Here is a 25227-nt window from a genome sequence, read left to right on the forward strand (position 1 = left end):
GCAGCGAAATGGATCACAAAAGGGATTTGTCTCCCTTGATGGAGGGGGAAGGTGGGCCCCATCACCAGGGGAAGCATCTCACACAGGCGGAACACATTGCTAGTGGACTCTCACCTTCAAGTGGAAGAGCAAGAGCTCCTTTACACAAGCCATTTAAACTGGACTGGACAAAACCATGTAGAATACAATGTAGGGACCAGCCCTGCCCTTGGCCCAAGACAGGGAGGATTTGGGGAGACATCAAACCAAATGAGACTGAAGAATCCGTCTGGAACAAAGTAGTTTATGTGCTGAACAACCGAGCACAGACCAACAGCTGGCTGTGGGGGCTTCCTGGATTCTGTGCCAGCCAGAGAAAAAGATAACCCCTGGGGTAATGCATAGAAATCCTGGCCCCTCCCATTAGGAGTCATGCCTATATATGGGGCTTCTTCCTTGCACAGGACCTCACTTGAGCCCCACAGGCGGAGTCCATGAGCCAGGGGAACATCCCTGCACACAGCATCCTTCAGGTCAGAGCACGTGCCCATTACTGGTGCTAAGAGAAAACCCGGCCCAAGAACACCTGCTGAACAGTGTGTTCACGCCCTGCTCCAGCAGCCTCACCCTGAAGACACAGGCAATACCCAGTGGTGATGTCCTGGCATTCAGTGCCTCATGCCGCTCTCGAAGCTCCCACCTGCGATTTCACCATAAGACCTGCTTCTGCACTCCGTGCTCACTTATTTAGTGATCCCGGCGCCCTGGGCTCCATTCGCTAGTAAGAAGGTTGGTTTTTCTAGTGACAGTACTGCCAAGTCCATGGGGCCTGAGCACCTCACCATCTCCAGAGTGGGTGTGCTACACCCCCTCAGGCAGAGGAAGAGAAAGCCGAGCTGGGATTTCCTGGGCTCTTACATCTTCAGCAGCAGCAGACAATCCGCGCCTGGAGCTCAGTGTCAATCAGCAGGAAGGAAGGGCATTGAACCCGATAAGAGAGGAGGGGAGCACCCAAGCTTTACTCAACAGTGGGGGTATGTCTACACTGCAATAAAAGACTCGCAGCTGGCCTGGGTCAGCTGACTCGGACTCAGGGCTCAGGCTGTGGGGCTATAAAACTGCAATGTACACATTCAAGTACAGGCTGCAGTCGAGTTCTAGGGCCCTCCTGTCCATTGTGGGGTCTCGGGCTCCAGCCCAAGCCCGAGCATCTACACTGCAATTTTATAGCCCCATGAGTCTGAGGCAGCTGACCCAAGCCAGCCATGGCTGTGCTGCAGGTCTTTTATCACAGTGTAAACGTACCTGAGTGACAGGGAGGGATGTATTGTCAGAGCTTCCTCATCTGATGTGAATGTCCTTCAGCACTCCAGAGCCATGGAGACATTCTTGGGATACACAGAGAGGAGAACTGCTCAGAATCATCGAGCCTGCATTCTTCCCAAGGCCAACATCTCTCCAACATTTCCACAGAAAGAGCAGATCTTCCTTCACTTGGCTCCAAGAAACTCCTGCTCCTGTACCAGACGGAGAGGCCTGGCTATCAAGCACAGGGGAGGGAGCAGATAGGGAAGTTCAAGGACACACTATTGCATCAGCAGCAATGCCAGGACTCTGGTACAGCACCCAGCTCTCTTGGGGGCTTGGCATGGCACATGCTAGATGAGATGCAGATATTATCATTACAGCTGAAGCATTCTGGGTGCGAGCATTCAGTACTGACAACAGGGTCTGGCTGTCAGTAGTTCAGGTGGCATCCATCTCATTTCTGTACTCTGCCAGCTCCCAGCAGACCAAAGTGCCCCCTGAGTGGGAATGGAGCAATAGGGCTGATGGCAGGAGACATTCCAACAGCAGAGGCTGCGTATGTCACCTGGAAAATCAGGAAGAAACCTCCTCCTTCCCAGCTGCAGAGCTGGCTCCACTGCAGAGTGGCAGTGAGAGGGTGAGACTCCCCTGGACTCAAGGAACAGGACAAGCCCACAAAGAATATGGTAACAGTCAGAAAGTTCATAGACAGAGTGAGCCCTGGTAGCGAGAGGCAGAAGTTTGATCTGTGACACAGATGGGGCTCTGGAAAATTCCAGTGAGTTTGGAAGGCAGAGAAAATATCTCTGCTGTCACCTGCTGCAAAAAAGTGACTCTTACAGCTGCTTTCAGAATCTCCTTTGAAACATCACGAAGTCCTGAAGAGGGGCAGGAGAAGAGAGGACATTTCCATAGTGCTTTTGAGAGCTTCCCTTAAACTGCCCTGAGAATGAGTCACTGGACCACACGGTCACTTGGGCTGGGAGACACTTGCTTCAATCTCCACACCTACTGCACCACGCAGGCTCCTGAGTTACAGCTTCACCGTAGGGTACAAGCAGTCATTCCAAGCCCTTGTGCTCAGACACCACCTCCAACAGATTTCGCTGCTGCCTTAAAGCCCCCTTCACAAAAGGGGTGCTTCTTGCTCTCCCGCTCCCCACGCACCTGACTGGCTCCCCTCTTCCTCAGTGCAAGCAGGGATTGAACTCAACCTGCACAGGGTTCCTAAATGTCTCCCACCTCACCCCAGATCTGCAGCAGCCATTCTCACCTCAGTTATGGAAAGGCAGGGAAGGAGGGGAAAGATGGGGAAGAAAAAATCATTGTGCATTTGTTATTTGTCAGGTCCAGAAGCCACTTGTCCCAGACAGAGCAGAATTCCCCCTGCAACAATGACTCAGACTGGGAAGCAAATCAAGCAGGTGGGATGATTTCTGGCAGAGAGAGAACAGCAGGAATGGTACAGACCTCTTCCTCCTCAATGCGAGCAGGCTCAATCAGCAGATTATTGGCTTGATCAAACGACACCCCCTGTTAGGACAGGAACCAGCAAAGAGGCATGCGGATTAGTGGAGCAAAAACCAAACCCACCACCATTACCACCACCACCACCCGACTGCACACCGCTGAGAGACAGGCCCTGCTACACAGCATGGGGATAGATCTCCTCTCCCACACCACTCACCACACAGAGCACCAGACAGGGCCACCTCCCCTGTGATCAGAGCAGTGAGAATGCCAATCCTGTGGGCCAGACTCATAGAACTCCATGCCCTGGGACCACATTGTTTGTGCTTGGCACTCAGGATCTGAACTCCAGCCTCACGAGCTGAACATTAGTCGCCATTATGAACCCTGTTGTGCCCCATCCAGGAAGAATGAAGGATTGAATGATACAGAAGAGAGGAGAGAAGGGCCCTGTAGCACCACCCAGCTGCTGCACACAGGGGACAGAGGCTATCCCACAATCTCACCATGCCACCCTCCTGGAGAAAAGGCTCCAGCACAACAGCCCATTCTGCCAAAGGCCACAAGTGTCCTGCTCCCACGTCCATCATCAGTACACAGGAGACCTCTAGTACGAGACCCCTCGGGATTTCCCTAGGGCACCAGTTTTCATGCCCGAAACTCTAGGTCATGATTCACTCCCACCTCCACACTGCCCTGCCTCCTCTCTGCTTGTCCAACACACACACACACACACCCCCACCTGCAGTTCCCCATGGACACAGCACTCGCATCCCCACTCCAGGAGAGAAGCTCAGAGAAGAGGTCAGGCCTGCAAATCTGCCTTGCTGGAAAAGGTGTCTGACCCAACCCCTTGAGAAGGGCAGCTCCTAGTAGAGGCCTTGCAACCATCAGCAACACAGATTTGACCATGGGGAGATGCAGAAGCTGTGGCACCAGCGCCTGCATGATCTTCATTGGGCTTTACCTACAGGAGTGGGCCCTAAGCCCACGGTGCCAGGCTGGAAGAAGCCTTCTTGGTCCAGGTCATTTTCCAGGTAACAACTGAACTCTGAGGCAGGGAGGGCCAGAGCCAGCTTTGCACATTCCTGATACACATCTCTTGTTTTCAGCTCGGAGCGTCTCACATGGCAAGGGGCCTGTGTGCTGGGTACCACGGCAGCCCCAGGGGAGCAGGCAAAAAGGGAGGCCCCAACATCAACAAAAGATGCTGAGTGCATGACAACCTCCCCCACTTTGGTCAAGGAGCCTCTCCAGCCCCACAGGGGACAGAGGGCCTCCTAGCCTGAATAGGATCATAAGCTTCAACCCAGCACCTGGAGACTACACCACATCATAACCCTAATTCTCTCCCAGCTTGTGATATGCCTCACAACATAGCCACCAACTCCAAACCCACTTCCAGATGACATCACAGATCATCCCAGTTACCTCATTAGCCACACACCAACACATCTCCATGATAACCCATGAACACCATTCTCTCGACAAATGTTCCCGTAAGTGCCTGCCCAAGCATGTTAGCTCCACTCAGAGCTGGGCAGATACCCTCCCACCTCTCCAACTGCTGACGGGGGCAAACATGAGCAGGATGGTGCTCCCTGGCCCCAGGTTCCCATGGTACGTGGTAGGGCAGTGCCCTCAGGGCAGCACTGGGCCTGCTGTGTGAAGTGAATGCAGAGTACAATTCTCCTAGTGCACACAGTGCTTGTGCCACTGGAATGCATCCCCATCCTGAAGACTCGTGAGCAGCACAGCTCCTCAGGACAAGGGAGAGCAATGTGCTACTCTGCAGCCACTACCCGTTCCTCCCACAGGGGGCACTTCTGTGCAACAGGCTGGGAGCCGGCACCCAGAGCAAGTATGACAGATCTGCCCAGAAAGAGAGCTCACCCCAGTGCAGAAGAGAAGCAGCACCCACAGAGCTGGGAGGAGAAAACCTGTCTCAGGTTGGGGGACGAGGATGACTCTCACAGCATGGAACACATCCTACAGCAATGGGTGAGACATACTGTCTGGACGGAAGACAGGGAGGAGAGTCTGGGAAGCTGGCAAGGCTACAAACCAGCAGCACTGACCCCAAGACAAGCCCAGCTCTTCCACCCACAGCACAGTGTCTCCTGAAGTCTCTCTTCTCGGGTTTTCTCTTCAGCACCATGTGGGCCTGGCAGCTCAAAGCACAGCCATTTAGGGGCTCTGGATACCCACCCTCTGCCTCCCAGCAGCTGGATAGGCAGAAAGGCAGCCCAGAGAGCAGCAGGGAGTTCCCAGCCTGTGCACCACCCCCCAAGGCCCTACCTTGACTGATGGTTGTGTGGACAAGGCTCCGTTCTTCATATCGTCCTTGTCCCAGGCCTCCTCCTGCTCCTCAGGCTCTGCACTGTTATTGCAGCCCACCAGCTCCTCCTCCTCAGGGACCCTCTCACTGTTCAGCCCCTGCAGGAGCGCCACCACTGTCTCTGGCTTGGGCAGCTTGGTGATCTTAAAGTGTTTCTTATAGTGCGGTGTGTCCTTGCGGATCAGCCGCTGCTTCTCCACTGGGAATGGGCGGTCCTCATCCTCATCCTCGCTCCGGATCAGAGTGTCCTCAGCAAAATGCACTGTGGGCTACAATGACAAAGACCCATGAATGGCTGTGAGCCTCAGACAACAGCTGGACCTGGGGGCAAAGCATTGACAGCTGCTGGTCTGCAATGCCAACCTAGTCAGGGCTGGGCCCTGCACACAGGCAGGAGGAACAGCCAAGGGCTGCTCTTCTGACACTGTTCAGGGCAGGTCCAGGAGCAACATCCAGAGCAGCTTCCACCACACTCAGCTCCAGGACCCTGCCAGCACCCCTGTGCCCCGACCTTCCACCCATACCTGACTTCCACGGCCTCTGCCTATGCCCACCCGCTCTGCAAACATTCAGGTTCTATCCCACCTCCCATTCCCATCCACGCCTCCAGCCATCTCCCTGCTGCTCTGCCTCTGGGAGATCTCCAGACAGGCCCCATCAGGATCCTCCACAAAACAACCCAGAGCAGCTACTACCTCATTGTACTCCACTTCCAGCTCCTCCTCTTGACCAGCCACCGCCTCCACCTCTTGCTCTTCTTCAGCTCCAGGCTTTGCCTCATTCTCCAGCTCCTGTGTTTTGGGCACTTGCCCATTCAGCCTGTCTCCCCCTCGCCCCTCCTCCTCTTCCTCCCTGAAGTTGGCAGAGACAGTGCTGTTGGAGACATGCGAGTCCTCGCTGCGATTGGACATGGCACTCAGCCTCTTCTCCTGTGGGAGAGGGATGGGCAGTGAGAACTGAGGCAGAAGCCAAAGGGGCACACAGAAAGGTGGAATGGGACCAACACCGAGTGCTGCAGACCCTGGCTCAGCAGGATCCCAACTGCTTCAGTGGGCTGCCCGGCCTCATCTGTGCCACTCCCCAGCTCACTCCATCCCAACCCGTGGCACAGCCAGCCTGGTACTTATCAGCACAGAGTGAAGTCACCAGTGTTACACTTGGGGGGCAAGACTTCAGTAGGGAACTCAGCAGCCAGCAGCTGCAGAACAGTGCATTGTCACTCGTTTGGGGATGACTGGGAGCTCTCTGTATGGAGTGAAGGGAAAGCCATTACAAGCGTATTACTACGGCTCCTTCCCTGCTGAGGGGGCCGCATTATCCCCAGGACAAAGGAACACAGACAGAATGACTCAGAAGGGCAGTGATTCACACAGAGGTCACACAGCAATCCAGTCAGGGTCAGAGCCAGGGGCAACTCCTGAGTTGCCTGATGCCAAGTCCTGTGCCCAAAACTGCCCTAAGAATGCATCACTTTGCACACAGGCTGTCAAGGTCCTGCTCTGCCCACATGCAAGCTGACCTCCTTTGGCCTTCCTCATACTATGCCAATGGTGCCAGTTTTCATGCCCACTTTTTTCCCCTGTCCCTCTCTTGCTGCCCCCTCTGCATGGGACTCCCACACTACGTCAGTGCACCAGGATTCCACGTGCTCTTCCCTTCAGTGCCTCCTAACAATTCCCTCCTTTGGCCAAGCCTGCAGACATTGCTGCCCCACCGCAGAAAAATGCTGCACCACTCCCCGCACTGTCAATCCAATAAAGCCCCAACTCCAGAGCTCCCACGCTACTGGCTCTGATCTCTGCAGGGGTCAACTAGTGCTCAGCTGGTGCAATTAAAGGTGCATGCCAGAGAGCTCTGCAACTTTCTGGCCTGGTCCCGCTCTCTGTGCGGGGAGCACTCACCTCTGAGTTTGGAGAATCCAGGTCCACATCAGGCTTCGCAGAATATACCTCATTGCGCCGAACTTCGATCACTTTCTTCATGACCTTCAGCTCACTAGGGTGAGGAGTTGCTCTGCGCTGCAGGCCCTGCCAGGGAAAGAGAGCATCAGAGCAGATGAGCCAGTGCACAGAGCCTCTGGACCTTTAGACTGCACATCAGCTCATCCTCACACTTTGCCCACAAAGAATGCCAAACCTGGAGCTGGACCAACCCAGGGGGAGATGCAGCCTCAACTATGCCCCACCTTACTGCCACTGGGCTGAATACTCCCCCCCACCTCCAATTCTGTGCTATGGTGAGCAGTAGCCCTGAGGGGAGAATGCAGGTAGATCCCCTTCAATCTCTCTGGTATTCCTTTAGTGCATGCTACAGTCTCCTGCGTCTCAGCAGTGTCAATGGCACTTATTGAGTGGATCTTCCCAAAGCAACAGGCAAGAGAACAGCATTTCAAACAATAGAACATGGTGGTAGAAAACCACAAACACTCATGGGGCTGAAGGCCCTAGGGACTCCCAGAGCAGGCCCAGCACCGGGACTTGCTCTAACCTCCTTTTATTACAAGGGGCTAGATTCCAGACCAATGACTCTCCCTCTGTTAAAGTCAGAAGTCCTGCTGGATGCTCTAGCATCACAGACAGGTCGCTGTGGCCTCCACCATGCCTCACCACTCTAGAGTTTGGAGTAAAATAACCGGCCATGTTTCTCTGTCTCTGTGACTTCACCTAGGGCTGTAAAAGCTGAGTGACTGAAACACAGTCATGGGATACAGGGTTTTCCCCTCCAGTGCATTAGTTCCCAAGTCAGGGGGACTGTCTGTCCAGATCAAGAGGCTGAGGACTGGGAGCAGTGCAGTGGGACTGCAGGGACTGAAAGCCACCGCCATGGGCTTACTATTTGGTGAGCCTTTTGTGAAGTGAGTTAGTAGCAACAGTTCTATTTTTCATAGGACAGGTGTCCGGAATGCAACCCTCTGCAGGCCCCTTATTGGCAGCCGCTGCTCTTACGCCTGCAAGCCCTCATGCTGTACATGTCTCTGTGCCAGGTCGTCCACCCCAGAGACTAGTTCCCCTGAGCCTGGATGGTGTCCCCCCTCTGGGACATGAGGGCTGGAGGAGATGCAGCTCATATCACACCCCATACCATACCCCTTGGGGAGGGAGAGGCAGCTCTGGGCAGACACATTGCTCCTTGCCCTGCAGAAGTCTCCAGAACACATTTCCTTAGGAAGCTGGCAAGGCCCTGAACAACCCACCATGCCTGTTTCTCTTACTCTCTTCTCAGCTCCAGCCTCCTCCTCGTCATCAGCTTGGGGCTCCTCCAAAAACTGAATCACACTGACCCGGTTCAAGTTGGTGTCTGTCCAACTTTCATCCACACTGTTCTGCAGGAGATTCTCTGCAGAGAAAGAGGATAAAGAGAGAGCCGGCTCCTGAGCGACGAGGATTTGGGGCCTGGGTGAGACACACTTCCTACTGACAAGGCCATCTCTATCAGAGAGCCCCCCCATAGCCACCAAGCAGCAGGGGCTTTAGAGAGAGAACTGTTGCCAGGGTCCTGTCACCCTTCAGTGGTCCCTGACAGGGTTGCATGACACTTGGCAACCTCTACAAGGGGCCATGAAGGATCCAGCTCCAGCGCTGGGTAGGAAGAGAGGAAGAAACAGAAGCTGTGATGCTTGTATAGCACAGAGCAGACAGAGCAGCCTCTGGTTCAGCAGCAAAAGGGAATGGTTAGCTAAAGGGAGCTGATGCCACCTGCTGAAGAGGCAGTTTCACAGCTTTAGCATTCTCCAACTTGGGGAGATCCCCCATGTCACCAGCTGGGAGCCCAGGCCTGTTACATCAACCACAATAACCACATGAACAGAGACTAGTCCAAGGGCGGTGAAGAGGAGACATCTGGGAACAGGAACCGAGAGACACACACCAGGGGAGAGGGCAACAATGGGATCTTGGCCTCACATCTCAGAGAGAAGAGAGAGGACAGCCCTTCTCCACAGGACTGTCTCCCTATTCTCCAGAGGAGGCAAGGCACCATGGAGAAGCACTCACATGGGGCATCTTACCTAGACTGGGAGACGGCTGCTGGGGCAGCAGGTAACAGGTGAGAACCTTTTCGCCCGTCTTATCATCTTCTGTCTGGAATTTCAGCATGGGCTGGGACTGGTTCTCTGCAAGCCACAGGGCCTTCAGGTTGAGATTTGTCAGGGCAAAGGGCAAATTCTGCAGCCTGTATGAGAAACATGGCTGATGAGACCCCCATTAGCTTAGAAGGAACATCCACTGGACCCTTGAATTCCTCCACTTGCATCGAGTCAGGATGGAGCAAACCCTGAGGCAGGGCCTCTCTCCCCAGGGTTGAATCTCTCTCATGATGGAGACTCCACGCAGCTCTTGCCAGACTGTTCTGCAGTATAACTGTCCTCCCACAGCCTTCCACCACCACACTGTCAGCTCTATGACTGTGGGTAAAAGAGGGGCACTTGTATTCTAACCACCCAGGGCTCACTCCCAGCCTGCATGTGGAGTTTGTCTGGAAAATGGGAAGGAACCCCCATTGATCTGCACAAGGGAAAAGGAGACTCTGCCCCAGGCCAATCAAGTTCCTGAAAACTCCTGGCAAGCAGAGCGTCTAACCAATCCGAGGCCTTTGCACTTCCCGCTGCAGGACTCCAACCAGGCAGTGCCAGGAGATGATACTTAAGACTATATTTTAATCATGGTTATTTTTTAGTAAAAGTCATGGACAGGTCAAAGGCAGTAAACAAAAATTCATGGCCTATGACCTGTCCATAACTTGTACTATATATCCCTGACTAAATCTTGGGGGAAGGGGGCAGCCTAGGGGGGACCACGGGTGCTCTCGGGGGGGCAGCCCAGACCCCCGCTGATACTCGGGGGAGGGGCGGGGGAGAAAAGGGGGGTGTTGGCAGTGCTGGTAGGCTCCCTACCCAGCTCCACGCAACTCCCCGGAAACAGCGACATGTCCCTCCCTCGGCTCCTATGCGGAGGCACAGCCAGGAAGCTCTGCACGCTGCCTCCACCCCGAGCGCCAGCTCCGCCAGGGAATTGCAGCCAATGGAAGATGTGGGAGCAGCACCTGTGGGCAGAGGCAGCATGCAGAGCCGCCTGGCCATGCCTCTGCTTAAGAGCTGAGGGAGGAACATGTCACTGCTTCTGGGGAGCCGCCCCGAAGTAAGCACCGCTCAGAGCCCTCAACCCAACCTCCCGACCTGAGCCCCCTCCCACATCCAAACTCCTGCTGCTGCTGAGGGAGGGGGACGCGGTGGCCTAAGACTGCCCCAGCAACAGCTAGTGTGGCTGGCCCAGGGGCTGCCTGAGCTACTCAGGAGGCCCCCAGGCCAACTGCACTGGCCGCTGCAGAAGTCACAGAGATCCCACAAAGTCATGGAATCCGTGACAAACTCTCAGCCTTCGTCATCGTGCAACATGACAACGGGCTGCTCTAACAGAGAAGGAAAAAGTGGCATCTCGAAGCTCTGGTACCCATCAAATCCCTTTCAAGGTGCAGGATTTTGCTGTAAAGCCGGAAAGCAGACAGCAGAAATTCCACTCTGACCCCGAGCCTGCAGAGACTCTATGGTCGCTGTCACTTGTTCTCATTGTGTGTGTTACAACAGCACTCAGAGTACCAGACAGATCATGACCTGGCTATATTTACCTTGCACTAACAGAACATGGTACCAACCAGGAATATGTATATTTGGAACTTTAAAAGGGCCAATTTTCCAAAGCTTAAAGCAACTGTTGGCTGACTGGGAATTTAAGTGGGAAGTGTTAACAAAAACTGAGAATTGTTCAAGGACATGCTATTCCATACCCTAAAAACCACACTTTTACAGACATAAAAAAAGTTACAGATGGCAAGAAGCCATCCTGGTTAAAAAGATATGTGGAAGTGGTGATAAAACAATTTTTAGGGCTGTCAAGCGATTTAAAAAATTAATCGTGATTAATCGCGTTGTTAAATAATAAAAAAAATACCATTTAAACAAACATGTTTGGATGTTTTCTACATTTTCAAATATATTGATTTAAATTACAACACAGAATACGAAGTGTACAGTGCTCACATTATATTTATTTTTGATTGCAAACATTTGCACTGTAAAAAACAAAAGAAATTGTATTTTTCAATTAACCTAATACAAGTACTGTAGTGCAATCTCTTTATCATGAAAGTTGAACTTACAAATGTACAATTATGTACAAAAAATAACTGCATTCAAAAATAAACCAAGGTAGAACTTCAGAGCCTATAAGTCCACAAAGTCCTACTTCTTTTCCAGCCAATCGCTCAAACAAGTTTGTTTACATTTGCAGGAGAAAATGACGCCACCTTCTTGTTACAATGTCACCTGAAAGTGAGAACAGGCGTTCACATGGCACTGATTCATATGTCCCTTCATGCTTCAACTACCATTCCAGAGGACATGTGTTCTGCTCGATAACTATCCAAAGCAGTGGAGACTGACACACATTCATTTTCATTATCTGAGTCAGATGCCACCAGGAGAAAGTTGACTTTCTTTTTTGGTGATTTGAGTTCTGCAGTTTTCACATTGGAGTGCTGCTTTTTTAAGACTTCTGAAAGCATGCTCCACTCCTCAATCCTCTCAGTTTTTAGAAGGTACTTCAGATCCTTAAATCTTGGGTCGAGTGCTATAGCTATCTTTAGAAATCTCACATTGGTACCTTCTTTGCATTTTGTCAAATCTGCAGTGAAAAAGTGTTCTTAAAACGAACAACATGCTGGGTCATCATCCGAGACTGCTATAACATGAAATATATGGCAGAATGCGGGTTAAACAGAGCAGGAGGAGACATACAGTTCTTCCCCAAGGAGTTCAGTCACAAATTTAATTAACGCATTATTTTTTTTAAACGAGCGTCATCAGCATGGAAGCATGTCCTCTGGAATGGTGGCCAAAGCATGAAGGGGCATACAAATGTTATGCATAACTGGCACGTAAATACCTTGCAATGCCAGCTACAAAAGTGCCATGCAAACATCTGTTCTCACTTTCTGGTGACATGGTAAATAGGCAGGCAGCATTATCTCCCATAAACAAACTTACTTGTCTTAGCAATTGGCTGAACAAGAAGTAGGACTGACTGGATTTGTAGGCTCTAAAGTTTTACACTGTTTTGTTTATGAATGCAGTTATGTAACAAAAAAAAAATCTACATTTGTGAGTTGCACTTTCATGATAAAGAGATTGCACTACAGTACTCGTATGAGGTGAATTGAAAAATACTGAATCACTTGGTTAAATGGTCATAGTCTTACCAAACACATTTTAATGGAGCCAAATCCCAGGTAATACTTATAGGTTATACCTACGGGATGGGAGACTGTCTTGGAAAGCAGTGACTCAGAAAAGGATTCAGAGGTCACCATAGATAATTTCCCCAACATGAGCTTTCAGTGCAATGCTGTGGCTACTGCCATCCTTGGGTGCATAAAAAGCAGAATATCAAGTAGAAGTAGAGAAGTCCCTCTGCCCATAGGCTCCGAACAGCAATGCCCAGTGGACTACTGCACAGGGAAGGGAGATCTGGCTGAGACCCTGCCTGCCCAGGCAGAAACTCTGGATACTGTGCCAGTCTGGAGAGAAAGGGGCCCCCACACCCACGGAGACTGGCATCTGTAAGGGTGGCCAGCCAAGCTGCCACACTCCTGGGCCTAGTGAGACTAAGTGGTGCTGAGCCCTTGTGCTGTCCTTTAACAGGGGCACATTGCACTCCACGAGTGCTGATAGCCTAAGTGAGACACTTGGGAAAAGAAAGTGGATACGAGGGCTGAAAAACAGTGGAAGCTGGAGCTGGACAGGAGGGGACAAGAGATCAGTGTTCTTGTCCCGCCTCTTCAGGAGCTGGAGTCAGGTGCCTGCTGGGTCAGTCAGGGAGTAGGGATTTAGAACATGAGAATGGCCATACTGGGTCAGACCAAAGGTCCATCTAGCCCAGTAACCTGTCTTCCAACGGTGGCCAATGCCAGGTGCCCCAGAGGGAATGAACAGAACAGGGAATCATCAAGTGATCGATTCTCTGTCACTCATTCTCAGCTTCTGGCAAACAGAGGCTAGGGACACCACCCCTGCCCCTCTTGGCTAATAGCCATTGATGGACCTATCCTCCATGAAAGTATCTAGTTCTTTTTTGAACCCTGTTATAGTCTTGGCCTTCACAACATCCTCTGGCAAAGAGTTCCACAGGTTGACTATGCATTGTGTGAAGAAATGCTTCCTTTTGTTAGTTTTAAATCTGCTGCCTATTAATTTCATTAAGTCCAGGAGAGCTGGCTGTATTTTAAAGAATCCTTATTGAGGTTACAGGAACAAACCATCCCGATGTGTAGAAAGAATAGTAACTATGGAAGGCGACCAGCTTGGCTTCACAGTGAAATCCTTGCTGATCTTAGACACAAAAAAGAAGCTTACAAGAAGTGGAAGATTGGACAAATGACCAGGGAAGAGCATAAAAATATTGCTCGGACATGCAGGAGTAAAATCAGGAAGGCCAAATCACACCTGGAGATGCAGCTAGCAAGAGATGTTAAGAGTAACAAGAAGAGTTTCTTCAGGTATGTTAGCAACAAGAAGAAAGTCAAGGAAAGTATGGGCCCCTTACTGAATGAGGGAGGCAACCTAGTGACAGAGGATGTGGAAAAAGCTAATGTACTCAATGCTATTTTTGCCTCTGTCTTCACGAACTAGGTCAGCTCCCAGACTGCTGCACTGGGCAGCACAGCATGGGGAGGAGGTGACCAGCCCTCTGTGGAGAAAGTGGTTCGGGACTATTTAGAAAAGCTGGACGAGCACAAGTCCATGAGGCCGGATGCACTGCATCCGAGAGTGCTAAAGGAGTTGGCGGATGAGATTGCAGAGCCATTGGCCATTATCTTTGAAAACTCATGACGATCAGGGGAGGTCCCGGACGACTGGAAAAAGGCTAATGTAGTGCCCATCTTTAAAAAAGGGAAGGAGGAGGATCCTGGGAACTACAGGCCAGTCAGCCTCACCTCAGTCCCTGGAAAATCATGGAGCAGGTCCTCGAGGAATCAATTCTGAAGCATTTTGAGGAGAGGAAAGTGATCAGGAACAGTCAGCATGGATTCACCAAGGGCAAGTCATGCCTGACTAATTTAATTGCCTTCTAGGACGAGATAACTGGTTCTGTGGATGAGGGGAAAGCAGTGGACGTGTTGTTCCTTGACTTTAGCAAAGCTTTTGACACGGTCTCCCACAGTATTCTTGCCAGTAAGTTGAAGAAGAAGGGCTGGATGAATGGACGATAAGGTGGATAGAAAGCTGGCTAGATTGTCGGGCTCAACGGGTAGTGATCAATGGCTCCATATCTAGTTGGCAGCCGATATCTAGTGGAGTGCCCCAAGGGTCAGTCCTGGGGCCGGTTTTGTTCAATATCTTCCTAAATGATCTGGAGGATAGTGTGGATTGCACCCTCAGCAAGTTTGCAGAGGACACTAAACTGGGAGGAGAGGTAGATACGCTGGAGGGGAGGGATAGGATACAGAGGGACCGAGACAAATTAGAGGTGTGGGCCAAAAGAAATTTGATGGGGTTCAACAAGGACAAGTGCAGAGTCCTGCACTTAGGATGGAAGAATCTCATGCACCGCTACAGACTAGGGACCGAATGGCTCGGCAGCAGTTCTGCAGAAAAAGACCTAGGGGTTACAGTGCATGAGAAGCTGGATATGAGTCAACAGTGTGCCCTTGTTGCCAAGAAGACCAATGGCATTTTGGGATGTATAAATAGGGACATTGCCAGCAGATCGAGGGACATGATCGTTCCCCTCTATTTGACATTGGTGAGGCCTCACCTGGAGTACTGTGTCCAGTTTTGGGCCCCACACTACAAGAAGGATGTGGAAAAATTGGAAAACATCCAGCGGAGGGCAACAAAAATGATTAGGGGATTGGAACACATGACTTATGAGGAGAGGCTGAGGGAACTGGGATTGTTTAGTCTGCAGAAGAGAAGAATGAGGGGGGATTTGATAGCTGCTTTCAACTACCTGAAAGGGGGTTCCAAAGAGGATGGATCTAGACTGTTCTCAGTGGTAGCTGATGACAGAATGAGGAGTAATGGTCTCAAGTTGCTGTGGGGGAGGTTTAGGTTGGATATTAGGAAAAACTTTTTCACTAGGAGGGTGGTGAAGCACTGGAATGGGTTACCTAGGGAGCTGGTGGAATCTCCTTCCTTAGAAGTTTTTAAGGTCAGGCTTGACAAAGTCCTGGCTGGGATGATTTAGTTGGGAATTGGTCCTGCTTTGATCAGGGGGTTGGACTAGATGACCTCCTGAGGTCCCTTCCAACCCTGATATTCTATGATTCATTTGGTGACCCCCTTGTTCTTGTGTTATGAGGAGTAAAGAACACTTCCTTATTTACTTTCTCCACACCAGTCATGATTTTATAGACCTCAATCATATCCCCCCTTAGTCGTCTCTTTTCCAAGGGGAAAGATCCCATTCTAATTAATCTCTCCTCATACGGAAGCCGTTCCATACCCCTAAACATTTTTGTTGCCCTTTTCTGAAACTTTTCCAATTCCAATATATCTTTTTTGAGATGGGATGACCACATCTGCACACAGTATTCAAGATGAGGCATACCATGGATTTAAATAGAGGCAATATGATATTTTCTGTCTTATTCTCTATCCCTTTCTTAATGATTCCCAACATTCTGTCCACTTTTTTGACTGCCACTGCACATTGAATGAATGTTTTCAGAGAACCATCCACAATGACTCCAAGATCTCTTTCTTGAGTGGTAACAGCTAATTTAGACACCATCAATTTATATGTATAGTTGGGATGATGTTTTCCAATGTGCATTACTTTGCATTTATCAACATTGAATTTCATCTGCCATTCTGTTGCCCAGACACCCAGTTTTGTGAGAACCTTTTGTAGCTCTTCACAGTCTGCCTGTAAATTATCTATCTTGAGTAGTCTGGTATCATCTGCAAATTTTGCCACCTCACTGTTCACCCCTTTTTCTAGATCATTTATGAAGGGGTTGAATAGGACTGGGCCCAGTACAGATCCCTGGGGGACACCACTATTTACCTCTCTCCATTCTGAAAACTGACCATTTATTCCCACCCTTTGTTTCCTATCTTTTAACCAGTTTCCAATCCATGAGAGGACCTTCCCTCTTATCCCATGACAGCTTACTTTGCTTAAGAGCCTTTGGTGAGGGACTTGTCAAAGGCTTTCTGAAAACCTAAGTACATTATATCCACTGGATCCCCCTTGTCTACATGCTTGTTGACCCCCTCAAAGAATTCTAATAGATTGGTGAGGCATGATTTCCCTTTACAAAAACTATGTTGACTCTTCCCCAGCAAATTACGTTCATCTATGTGTCTGACAATTTTGTTCTTTATTATAGTTTTAACCAGTTTGCCCGGTACTGAAGTCAGCCTTACTGGCCTGTAATTGCCGGGATCACCTCTGGAGTCCTTTTTAAAAATTGGCATCACATTAGCTATCCTCCAGCCATTTGGTACAGAAGCTGATTTAAATGATAGGTTACAGACTACAGTTAGTAGTCCTGCAATTTCACATTTAAGTTCCTTCAGAAGTCTTGGGTGAATCCCATCTGGTCCTGGTGACTTATTACTGTTTAGTTTATCAATTTGTTCCAAAACCTCCTCTAATGACACCTCAATCGGGGACAGTTCCTTAGATCTGTCACCCAAAAAGAAAGGCTCAGGTTTGGGAATCTCCCTCACATCTGCAGCTGCGAAGACCGATGCAAAGAATTAATTTAGTTTCTCCACAATGGCCTTATCATCCTTGAATGCTCCTTTAGCACCTCGATCATCCAGTGGCCCCACTGGCTGTTTAGCAGGCTTCCTGCTTCTCATGTACTTAAAAAAAATTTGCTGTTACTTTGAGTCTTTGGCTAGCTCTTCCTCAAATTCTTTTTTTTGGCCTTCCGAATTGTATTTTTACACTTCATTTGCCAGAGTTCATGCTCCTTTTATTTTCCTCATTAGGATTTAACTTCCACTTTTTAAAGGATGTCTTTTTGCCTCTCACTGATTCTTTTACTTTGTTGTTTAGCCACAGTGGCACTCTTTTGGTTCTCTTACTATGTTTTTTAATTTGGGGGTATACATTTAAGTTGAGCCTCTATTATGGTATTTTTAAAAAAGTTTCCATGCAGCTTGCAGGGATTTCACTTTTTGCGCTGCACCTTTTAATTTCTAGGAGTCCTTGTGGCACCTTAGAGACTAACAAATTTATTTGGGCATAAGCTTTTGTGAGCTAGAACCCACTTCATCAGATGCAAGCAGTGGAAAATACAGGAGCAGTTATAAATACATGAAAAGATGCGAGTTGCCTTACCAAGTGTGAGGTCAGTCTAACGAGACAACTCAATTAACAGCAGGATACCAAGGGAGGAAAAATAACTTTTGAAGTGGTAATGAGAGTGGCCCATTTCAGACAGCTGACAATCTAGCCAGCTTTCTATCCTCCTTATCGTCCATTCATCTACCCATACTTCTTTAACTTACTGGCAAGAATACTGTGGGAGACCGTGTCAAAAGTTTTGCTAAAGTCAAGGAACAAGACATCCACCGCTTTCCCCTCATCCACAGAGCCAGTTATCTCGTCATAGAAGGCAATTAGATTAGTCAGGCATGACTTGCCCTTGGTGAATCCATGCTGACTGTTCCTAATCACTTTCCTCTCCTCAAAGTGCTTCAGAATTGATTCCTTGAGGACCTGCTCACTATCAGATTAGGCCTGAATAAAGACTGGGAGTGGCTGTCATTACAAAACCTAATTTCCCCAATACTAATTTCCCCCTACTGTTACTCACACCTTCTTGTCAACTGTCTGAAACTGCACTCTGTTCTCCTCCTTCCCATGTGGCTTCTGTGAGGGGCATGCCTAAAGCCTGGGCTACCCCATAAAGGCCCTCTGTACCACTTACCTGTTCCCTGCCACATCCAGCACATGCAACTCTGTGGTGTTGGCAAGCTCTGGAGGCAGAAGCACCAGGCGGTTGTCACGCAGGGACAGAACATTCAGACTGGCACAGCCCCCAATCTCAGAGGGAAGTGCTGTCAGCCGGTTCCGGTCCACATTCAAATTTGTCAACTTTGTCAGCTTCCCCAGGGATTTTGGCAAGGCCTGGATGGAAGATAGAGCGACAGCACAGAAACCATGATGCCAGAGTCTTCGCTACAGTGGGCCTCACAACCCCAAAGCAAAATAAAGGGGAAAGAACATAAGAACGGCTACACTGGGTCAGACCAATGGTCCATCTAGCCCAGTACCTTGTCTTCACACAATGGCCAATGCCAGGAGCTTCAGAGGGCAAGAACAGAACAGGTAATCAAGTGATCCTTTCCCTGTTGTCCAGTCCCAGCTTCTGGCAAACAGAGGCTAGGGACACTTCAAAGCATGGTTTTGCATGCCTGCCCATCCTGGCTAGCCAAGCCAGGAAGATAGCCAAGACGTTTAGCTCTCTGTCATCTCACGGCAAGGGGAAGAACAGCAACACCTACATCCCTCAGCAACTGATAACCGCTGGTGAAAATCACCACCTCCCTCTGCATCACAGCCACAATCCCTGCCTCTCCCGTCACGGGGCACTGTGGGGAGCAGAGCAGGAGCACTGGCTGTGGCAGGAGCTCCCATCTACTCCAGCCCCAGCTTCTCCCAGCAGGGGGCACTGTAGGGAGAGGGGCAGGAGCACTGGCTGTGGGGGGAGCCCCCGTCTACTCTGGTCTACTGTTACACTGGATGGGGGGGGGGGGAAAAACAGAATGCACATAAACTCTTCCTAGTTGAGGGCATAAGGCAGCGTCTGATTGATAGGGAGTGGGTAACAGCTCCACCTTGGGCAAGTTATTCCCTAACTGCTCAGGATGGGAGTTCACTGCCTTTGGGAAGCACCTTATCCTTCCCCTCACGTGTTATTTACCCATCCGTGCTAAGATTTTGAGCTCTTTGGGTCGGGGACCTTTTTCTACCATGTGCCTATGGAGCACCCAGCACAATGGGGCCCTGGTCCCCGACTGGGGCCTCCAGGCACTACCAGTACACAGTCATCTGGTGCTGGCCCTTGCTGAGACAGGACACTGAGCTAGAAGGACTCGGGCTGATCCACTTTGGAGAGCCCAGGGGATTCTTCAGCCAACTCATGAGATGACATCAGCTTCATCCAGGGATCTCCCGAGGATGGACTGTGGTTTCGCATCACCAGAGGGGAGCACAGCAGGTGCAGCTCACTGAAGACTATGGCCCATGGTCGAGGTCAAGGGCCCTGAGTCCTGTGTGGTGCTGGCTGCAACTCCCAGAGCAGCAGCTTGTGGGCAGAGCCCAAGGAGATGACAGACTGGCATGGAGCAGGGCCGCCAGTAAGGGGTTGAGCTAAGCAGCACAATAAGGGCTGGCGTGACTGCCAGAACACATACTGTCAGCACATTCTCTGTCAGGATGAGCTCCGAGAGATTCTCACAGTCCCCAATCGACTCAGTCACCGCAGCCAGCCGATTCTGATCCACTTTTAGGATGGAGAGCTGCTTCAGCTGACCTGAGCACGGGGAGAGACAAACATGAGCTGCACCAGAAAGTGATATGGGCCCTGCCCACACTGCTCAGCCAAATCATCCATCCTTTACCTTCCCAGCAGGGCTTAGTTCACTGTTACCATCCACAGGGTGACATGGTCCCTGCTCCTGTTCCATACTTTCCCATCCAGGGCTCCCTCCCTTTCCAATGGGGTAATACTGTACCCACGCAAACACGATAACCCTCGCTCCAGCGCACTTACCAATCCCATCAGGTATGCATGCCAAAAGGTTCTGTGACAGCAGTAGGTCTGTCAGTGCCATCAGCCCGCTGACCTCATTGGGCAGCTGCTCCAGCTTGTTCTCAGACACATCCAGACAGACCAAGCGCCGAAGATTCCCCAGCTCCTGGGAGGGGAAAGGAGACACCACCTGGCTCAAGGGAGTGATGGAGTAGGGAGCACAGCAGCAAGGCAACATTCACGGAATGGGTACTCACCGGGGGCAGGGCCGAGAGCTGGTTTCGGTCTAGCCAGAGCTCCCGCAGGTTCGGTAATGCTCCCAGAGTGTCTGGCTGCAACAGAACAAGAAAGCAGAGTGTTAGCCCCTTGCTACAGGAGAGCACCTGCTCTGGGATAAAGGCTGTTCCCAAATCACCACGATCCAGCAATGACAGACACTGCAGCTCTGCTGCCTTCTCAAGGCCATTCACCACAGACTTCTGGGGAAGTAAGCAAGCCAGGGTACGTGACACGGAAGACCAGGTATTGGGGAAGATATCAGCTGACATGCTGCTGGTTTCTAGACTGGCCATGCTGGCTGCAAAAGGTCCCCAGGATCAGGCGAGAAGAGGATAATTGAGATTGTTTGGTCCCACAGAGGGGTGAGAGGTGAGTGAGGGCTTCAGAGGCTTTCGCCTCAGAAGGAATAAATCTCCCCTCTCCTTCCTCCTTGTGGGAATGGGCAGAGATGACTTGATATTAACCAACCACCCCACTACACCAACATTATCCACCACCAGCCATCCACAGGGACACACACATTAGCTGGATGTTGCTGCTAAAATGATCAGCAATGGAACAAATTAACAGCACTAACATGTTGGGAATAATAGTTAGGTTTGGGAGTTAATGCTCCACTGAGAAGCAGTTCATGCCTCAGAACTATTCTTGCAGGTCATCTGCAGGTTCTGGCAGAAAGGGCTGCACCACCTCATGTGGCTCCCGCTTTAGGAGGTTTTCTTCACCGACAAGAGGTTAAATCCTTAGAAAGCCAGTTCTGGAGCAGCACTCTGTGGCACCTGTCTCTGCAGCTGTGGAAACTACAGAACACACCTGGATTCCAGCTCAGTCAAAGGCTGAAACAAATACGCAAGAGCAGCTGAATCCAGGTTTCACCCAGGCACTCTGTGTCAGTCTCCAGCTTTCGCAAGGGAGAAGGGCCTAGATGGAGGTTTCAGTGTCTGCAGCCCTCAGGGCCTCCATACTAAGACTGGGTATTTATACCTCCTGGGGAATAACATGGGCCATTGCTGGGATCTCTCTCTAATGGCAAAGCCAAACCAGAAAGGGGAAGGGCAGCAAGCCAGCACAGCAGGGCTGAAGCAGATGACAAGGGGTGGTTGGGATGGGGATGCAAAGGTCAGAGGCAGGAAAGGCAAGCGACAGAACTGGAGAGGCATAAATCCTCCGGCAGCTAGAGAGCAGGGGAGAGTGCACCAGAGAAACGGGGATGGGATGTGAGGGGGAGCAAGATGTGCAACGGAAAACAACACACAGTGCCAACACAGCAAGAGAACAGAATGCTGGGAACGGTTACTGGGCTGCAACAGACACACTGGAGTCACCTGCTGCTCCTTGTGATTTCAGATCCCATCCATCCATCCCCAAAGGGGACTGGGGCACTGTCCCAACCACCACCCACCTCCTCCCATCCCACCTCCTCCCTTCCATCCCCTTCACCTACCAGCACTTCCAGGTCATTGCCACCAAGATCCAACTGCTCTAACTTGACAAGGAATGAGAGCGAACTGCAGACCATTGGGGGGGAGGGGGGGGGAAGGGGAGAGAGAGAGAGAGAGATTAGCACCAGGGACCCCAGCTCCCCAGTCAACATCACTGTGAATCCCCCCTGCACCAGGAAACCAAAGAGTCAGTCTAGATAGCTCTTTCCATGGTGCCTCCAAGCCAAGGGGCTCAGGCGAGTTGGGGCTCTGCCCCACTTCCTATCAGAGTGGCCGAAGCCAACAAGGTCCTCTCTGCTCTGGGCTCAGTGACTCTGGGAGCCCCAGGAAAGACGAGTTGCTGGTGTTTCCTCCACCAACTCAATCAGACCTGCTTTGAGCAGGGACATGTGAGCAGGTGAGTGTCCAGAGTCCGGACCTGCTGCTGGTCTGTTCTGCCATGGTGGAGCCCTGAGAACAGGACGATGGAGAGAACTGGAAAAAGCTAAGGGAAAATGACACACGCTGGGGGCCACAGGAGCTGAGTTACAGGAGAGCGGAGGGAGCAAGCCCTCTAGCTTCCTACCCTCAAGATTGGGAGCCCCATTGTCCCTGAAGGGGATGTGGGAGCACCCTGGGCACTGTGCTGCAGAAAAAGAGGCAAAGGGATGATAGCGGACAAGGTGTTCACTGGATATGGTCTTGCAAGAAGCCTGCCTGGCAGCCAGGTCCTGGCAGCACCTTGGGGGCAAGTTTCTAGGGCTGGATGAAAGCAGGAGCTGAGCAGTGCCTGCATCCCTGGGGACTCGTCCTAGACATGCCTGGAACCACTGGTGTGTGTCTCCACTCCAGCAGCCCCACAGCACGAGACAACACAGCAACTACTCCAAGTGAGATGGCTAAGAGGTTAATCTGCATTGACTCCTGGCCCTACATCCCCATCCCATCCTCTGATTCTCAAAACACGGGTCGCTATCCCACCCCCTCAGGTCAGAGATCTTCCTTCCTTTACACCTGCACAACCTCCTTCCCCTGCCCCCGCCTCCCAGCAGCTCTTCTGCCCTTTTATTCTCTTCAGATGGGTTTCGCTAGCTCAGTTTTCACCATCTCTGGAAGGAGACTCCTGTGCAGGCAGCTGCTCTGAGCCCTAAACCAACTTAAGAGTCTGGTTGCATGTTCATGGGAAAGCCAAGAGATGACTGGTGGAAAGGGCAGGCTGCAAAAATACCAAAACAGGGGAAGAATGGTTCTCCTACAGTAACTGACCATGGTTCTTCAAGATGCCGCCGTCAGCGTGGATCCCACTGTGGATGCACGTGCACCTCATGCGTATGAGATCAGAATCTTTTGAATAGCAGTGTCCATCAGGGCTACCCACATATGGGCCCCGAGTCTCCTCGTGTTCCCAGGGGAGGGCATAAAGCAGCCATGACCCTCCTTAAGACTCCTCCCAATTTGAAGACCGCGTTAGCGGAGGATTCCGAAAGCAGGGATGGAGGGTCGGTTGGGGGTTCCACACCAGTTATAACATCTCAGAGAACCACACTTACTGCAGGGTAACCATTCTCTATTCAAGCGTGTCAGTGAAATCCCACTGTAGGTGACTGGCAAGAAGCATCCCTTTCAAACAGTGGAATGAGAAGCATCAGCTGCAAACAAACAGGGACCCCAGTTCTGCTCTCCGGAATTTGGCATCTGCTCTGGCAGCTAACTCCAATGCATAACGCTTGACATAAATCAGTGGATTACACATTACTGCCTTGCAGATCTCGGAACCTGGCACATTTCTGAACCAGGCAGAGCTCTGGTGGAGTTAGCGTTAACATGCAGCGGAAGAGGTGTACCTGCCAGTTGGTAGCAGGTTCATCATGTTATGCACTTAGCTATCCTTTGCGATGAGATGGCCTGGCCCTTGGAATGGTTGGCTACAACCAGAATAAATGGAGAGACAGAGAACCAAACCATTCAGGCTCTGTAGTAAAGTAAGGCTCTGAAAGTGTCCAGCACATGCAACTTGGCTGCTGATTAAGAGCAGTGTCTCAGGAAGAAAGCAGGCAGGTTAAGTGAGTGAGATGGAATTGTGAGACCACCCAAGGCGAGGTCTCAGCAGCACTTTGTCCCTATGATATGTCACGTAGGGAGGGTCAGCCACAATTGCTTGAAGCACGCACAGTCTCCAGGCTGAAGTGATAGTGACTAGGAAGACCATCTTCAGAATGAGATGAACTACGGAGAATTCTGAAAGGGGCTCAAAGGGTGTCTGCATGGCAGCGAGCCTCCCAGCTCGGGTAGACAGAGCTATTTTTAGCATGCTAGCATGAGCCTGGGGCTGTTGTAGCTCTGGTGAAGATTCTGGCTAGCCACCCGACCTCAGGCCCACTCTGACCTCTACGGTGATCATGGGTGACTAGAGTGTCTACCACAGCAGCAACATCCACCCACCTAATTTTAGCGCGCTAGCTCAAGCCCCACTAACACAAGTCTGTCTACCTGGGCTGGGAGGTTCGTTCCCAGCTGGAACAGTCAGTCATGGGGTCTCCCCTCGAGGATCTCGGAAGGGCAAGGGCTAGGTCCCAGGTAGGAACAGGTTCTTGTCCCAAGGGTAAGTACATAACAGGGCCTTGAGGAACTTTGATACCATCAGAAAAGGGCACAACTGTACAGATGACAAACCACGATTGCTGAGAGGTAGACCTTAATGGAGAGTTCCAGATGCAGCAAGCTGTCGAGCAACAGCAGTATCAAAACCCACATCCCTGTTGAGCACATAACCCAAGAATCTCTCATTTTGATGAGGATGTCCTTCTGGTGGATGTCTTCCTCCTCTGTATTAGGATCTCCTGGACTTGTCTAAAGAAGACTCTCTCTGTACTACTTAACTATATAACATCCAGGCTGCCAGATACAGGTCAGGATGGATTATCTCACCCTGGTGTTGCGAGATCAGGTATGAGTAGCGTGGAAGCTAGACTGGCAGCTAACGGGACACCTGCAGCAAAAAGGCTTGGGCCAGCGTGGAGCTATGAGAACGATCGTGGCCTTTCCCCTTTTGATTCTGGAAGTCACCCCAAGGATCAGGGGAACCAGAGGAAAGGCATAAAAAAGAAGCCCTGGGTTCCACTGCAGAAGGAAGGTGCCTGGTATTGATCCTGGGCTCATGCCCTCTGTGGCGGAAAAAAGTTCTAATATTTTGTGTTGTCCTTCGTGGACAATAGGTCTCTCACAGGAACCCCCCAACGACGCAGGCCAAAACAAGGCCACTTCTTTTAATAGGTTCTCATCCCTGAAGAGGGATGGGAAAGGGGTAAGTAGGGTATAAGGTATGGAAACTATCAGGGGCAAGACAGCTTCGGAAGGCAGCGACAGGCTTTGGATCACCTCCAGTGTGGCTCTCAGCACTCCCATCAAACCTGCTGCCTCTGATGATGTGGGGCTGGTGGCGAATCCAGAGAATGGCCATCTCCTAGGATATCAAAATCTTTTCCAAGGTGGGTATGCAGTTGCCAGCCGTGAGAGTATGATGTTCTTTGTCTCCCCTGGAGCTGATTCTTCCAGGGTTTCCGATAGGGATTTGTACTCTGGGTCCCTAAAGACCTTAATGTAGCCCTGGGTCTTTCAGGAACCACAGAGTTCCTTTCTCCTCAAAGGGCATGTCCTTGAAGGTGA

General features: G+C 50.9%; 1 protein-coding gene across 17 annotated transcripts in view; it reads right to left on the minus strand.

Moving 5' to 3' along the window:
- SCRIB (scribble planar cell polarity protein) overlaps nt 1-25227 on the minus strand; it is a 232708-nt gene that overhangs the window by 170893 nt on the left and 36588 nt on the right. For all 17 annotated transcript variants that reach the window (XM_074943613.1, XM_074943609.1, XM_074943619.1 and 14 more), the window contains exons 6-16: nt 21585-21648; nt 20119-20193; nt 19883-20027; nt 19524-19642; nt 18035-18234; nt 9102-9265; nt 8307-8431; nt 6997-7122; nt 5791-6024; nt 5056-5364; nt 2758-2820 (exon numbers count right to left, since the gene is read on the minus strand). In XM_074943613.1, the coding sequence (XP_074799714.1) occupies nt 2758-2820; nt 5056-5364; nt 5791-6024; nt 6997-7122; nt 8307-8431; nt 9102-9265; nt 18035-18234; nt 19524-19642; nt 19883-20027; nt 20119-20193; nt 21585-21648 (1624 nt within the window). The remainder of the gene's footprint in view (nt 1-2757; nt 2821-5055; nt 5365-5790; nt 6025-6996; nt 7123-8306; nt 8432-9101; nt 9266-18034; nt 18235-19523; nt 19643-19882; nt 20028-20118; nt 20194-21584; nt 21649-25227) is intronic.

Source organism: Natator depressus, chromosome 2, assembly GCF_965152275.1.
Source record: "Natator depressus isolate rNatDep1 chromosome 2, rNatDep2.hap1, whole genome shotgun sequence".
NCBI lineage: Eukaryota > Metazoa > Chordata > Testudines > Cheloniidae > Natator > Natator depressus.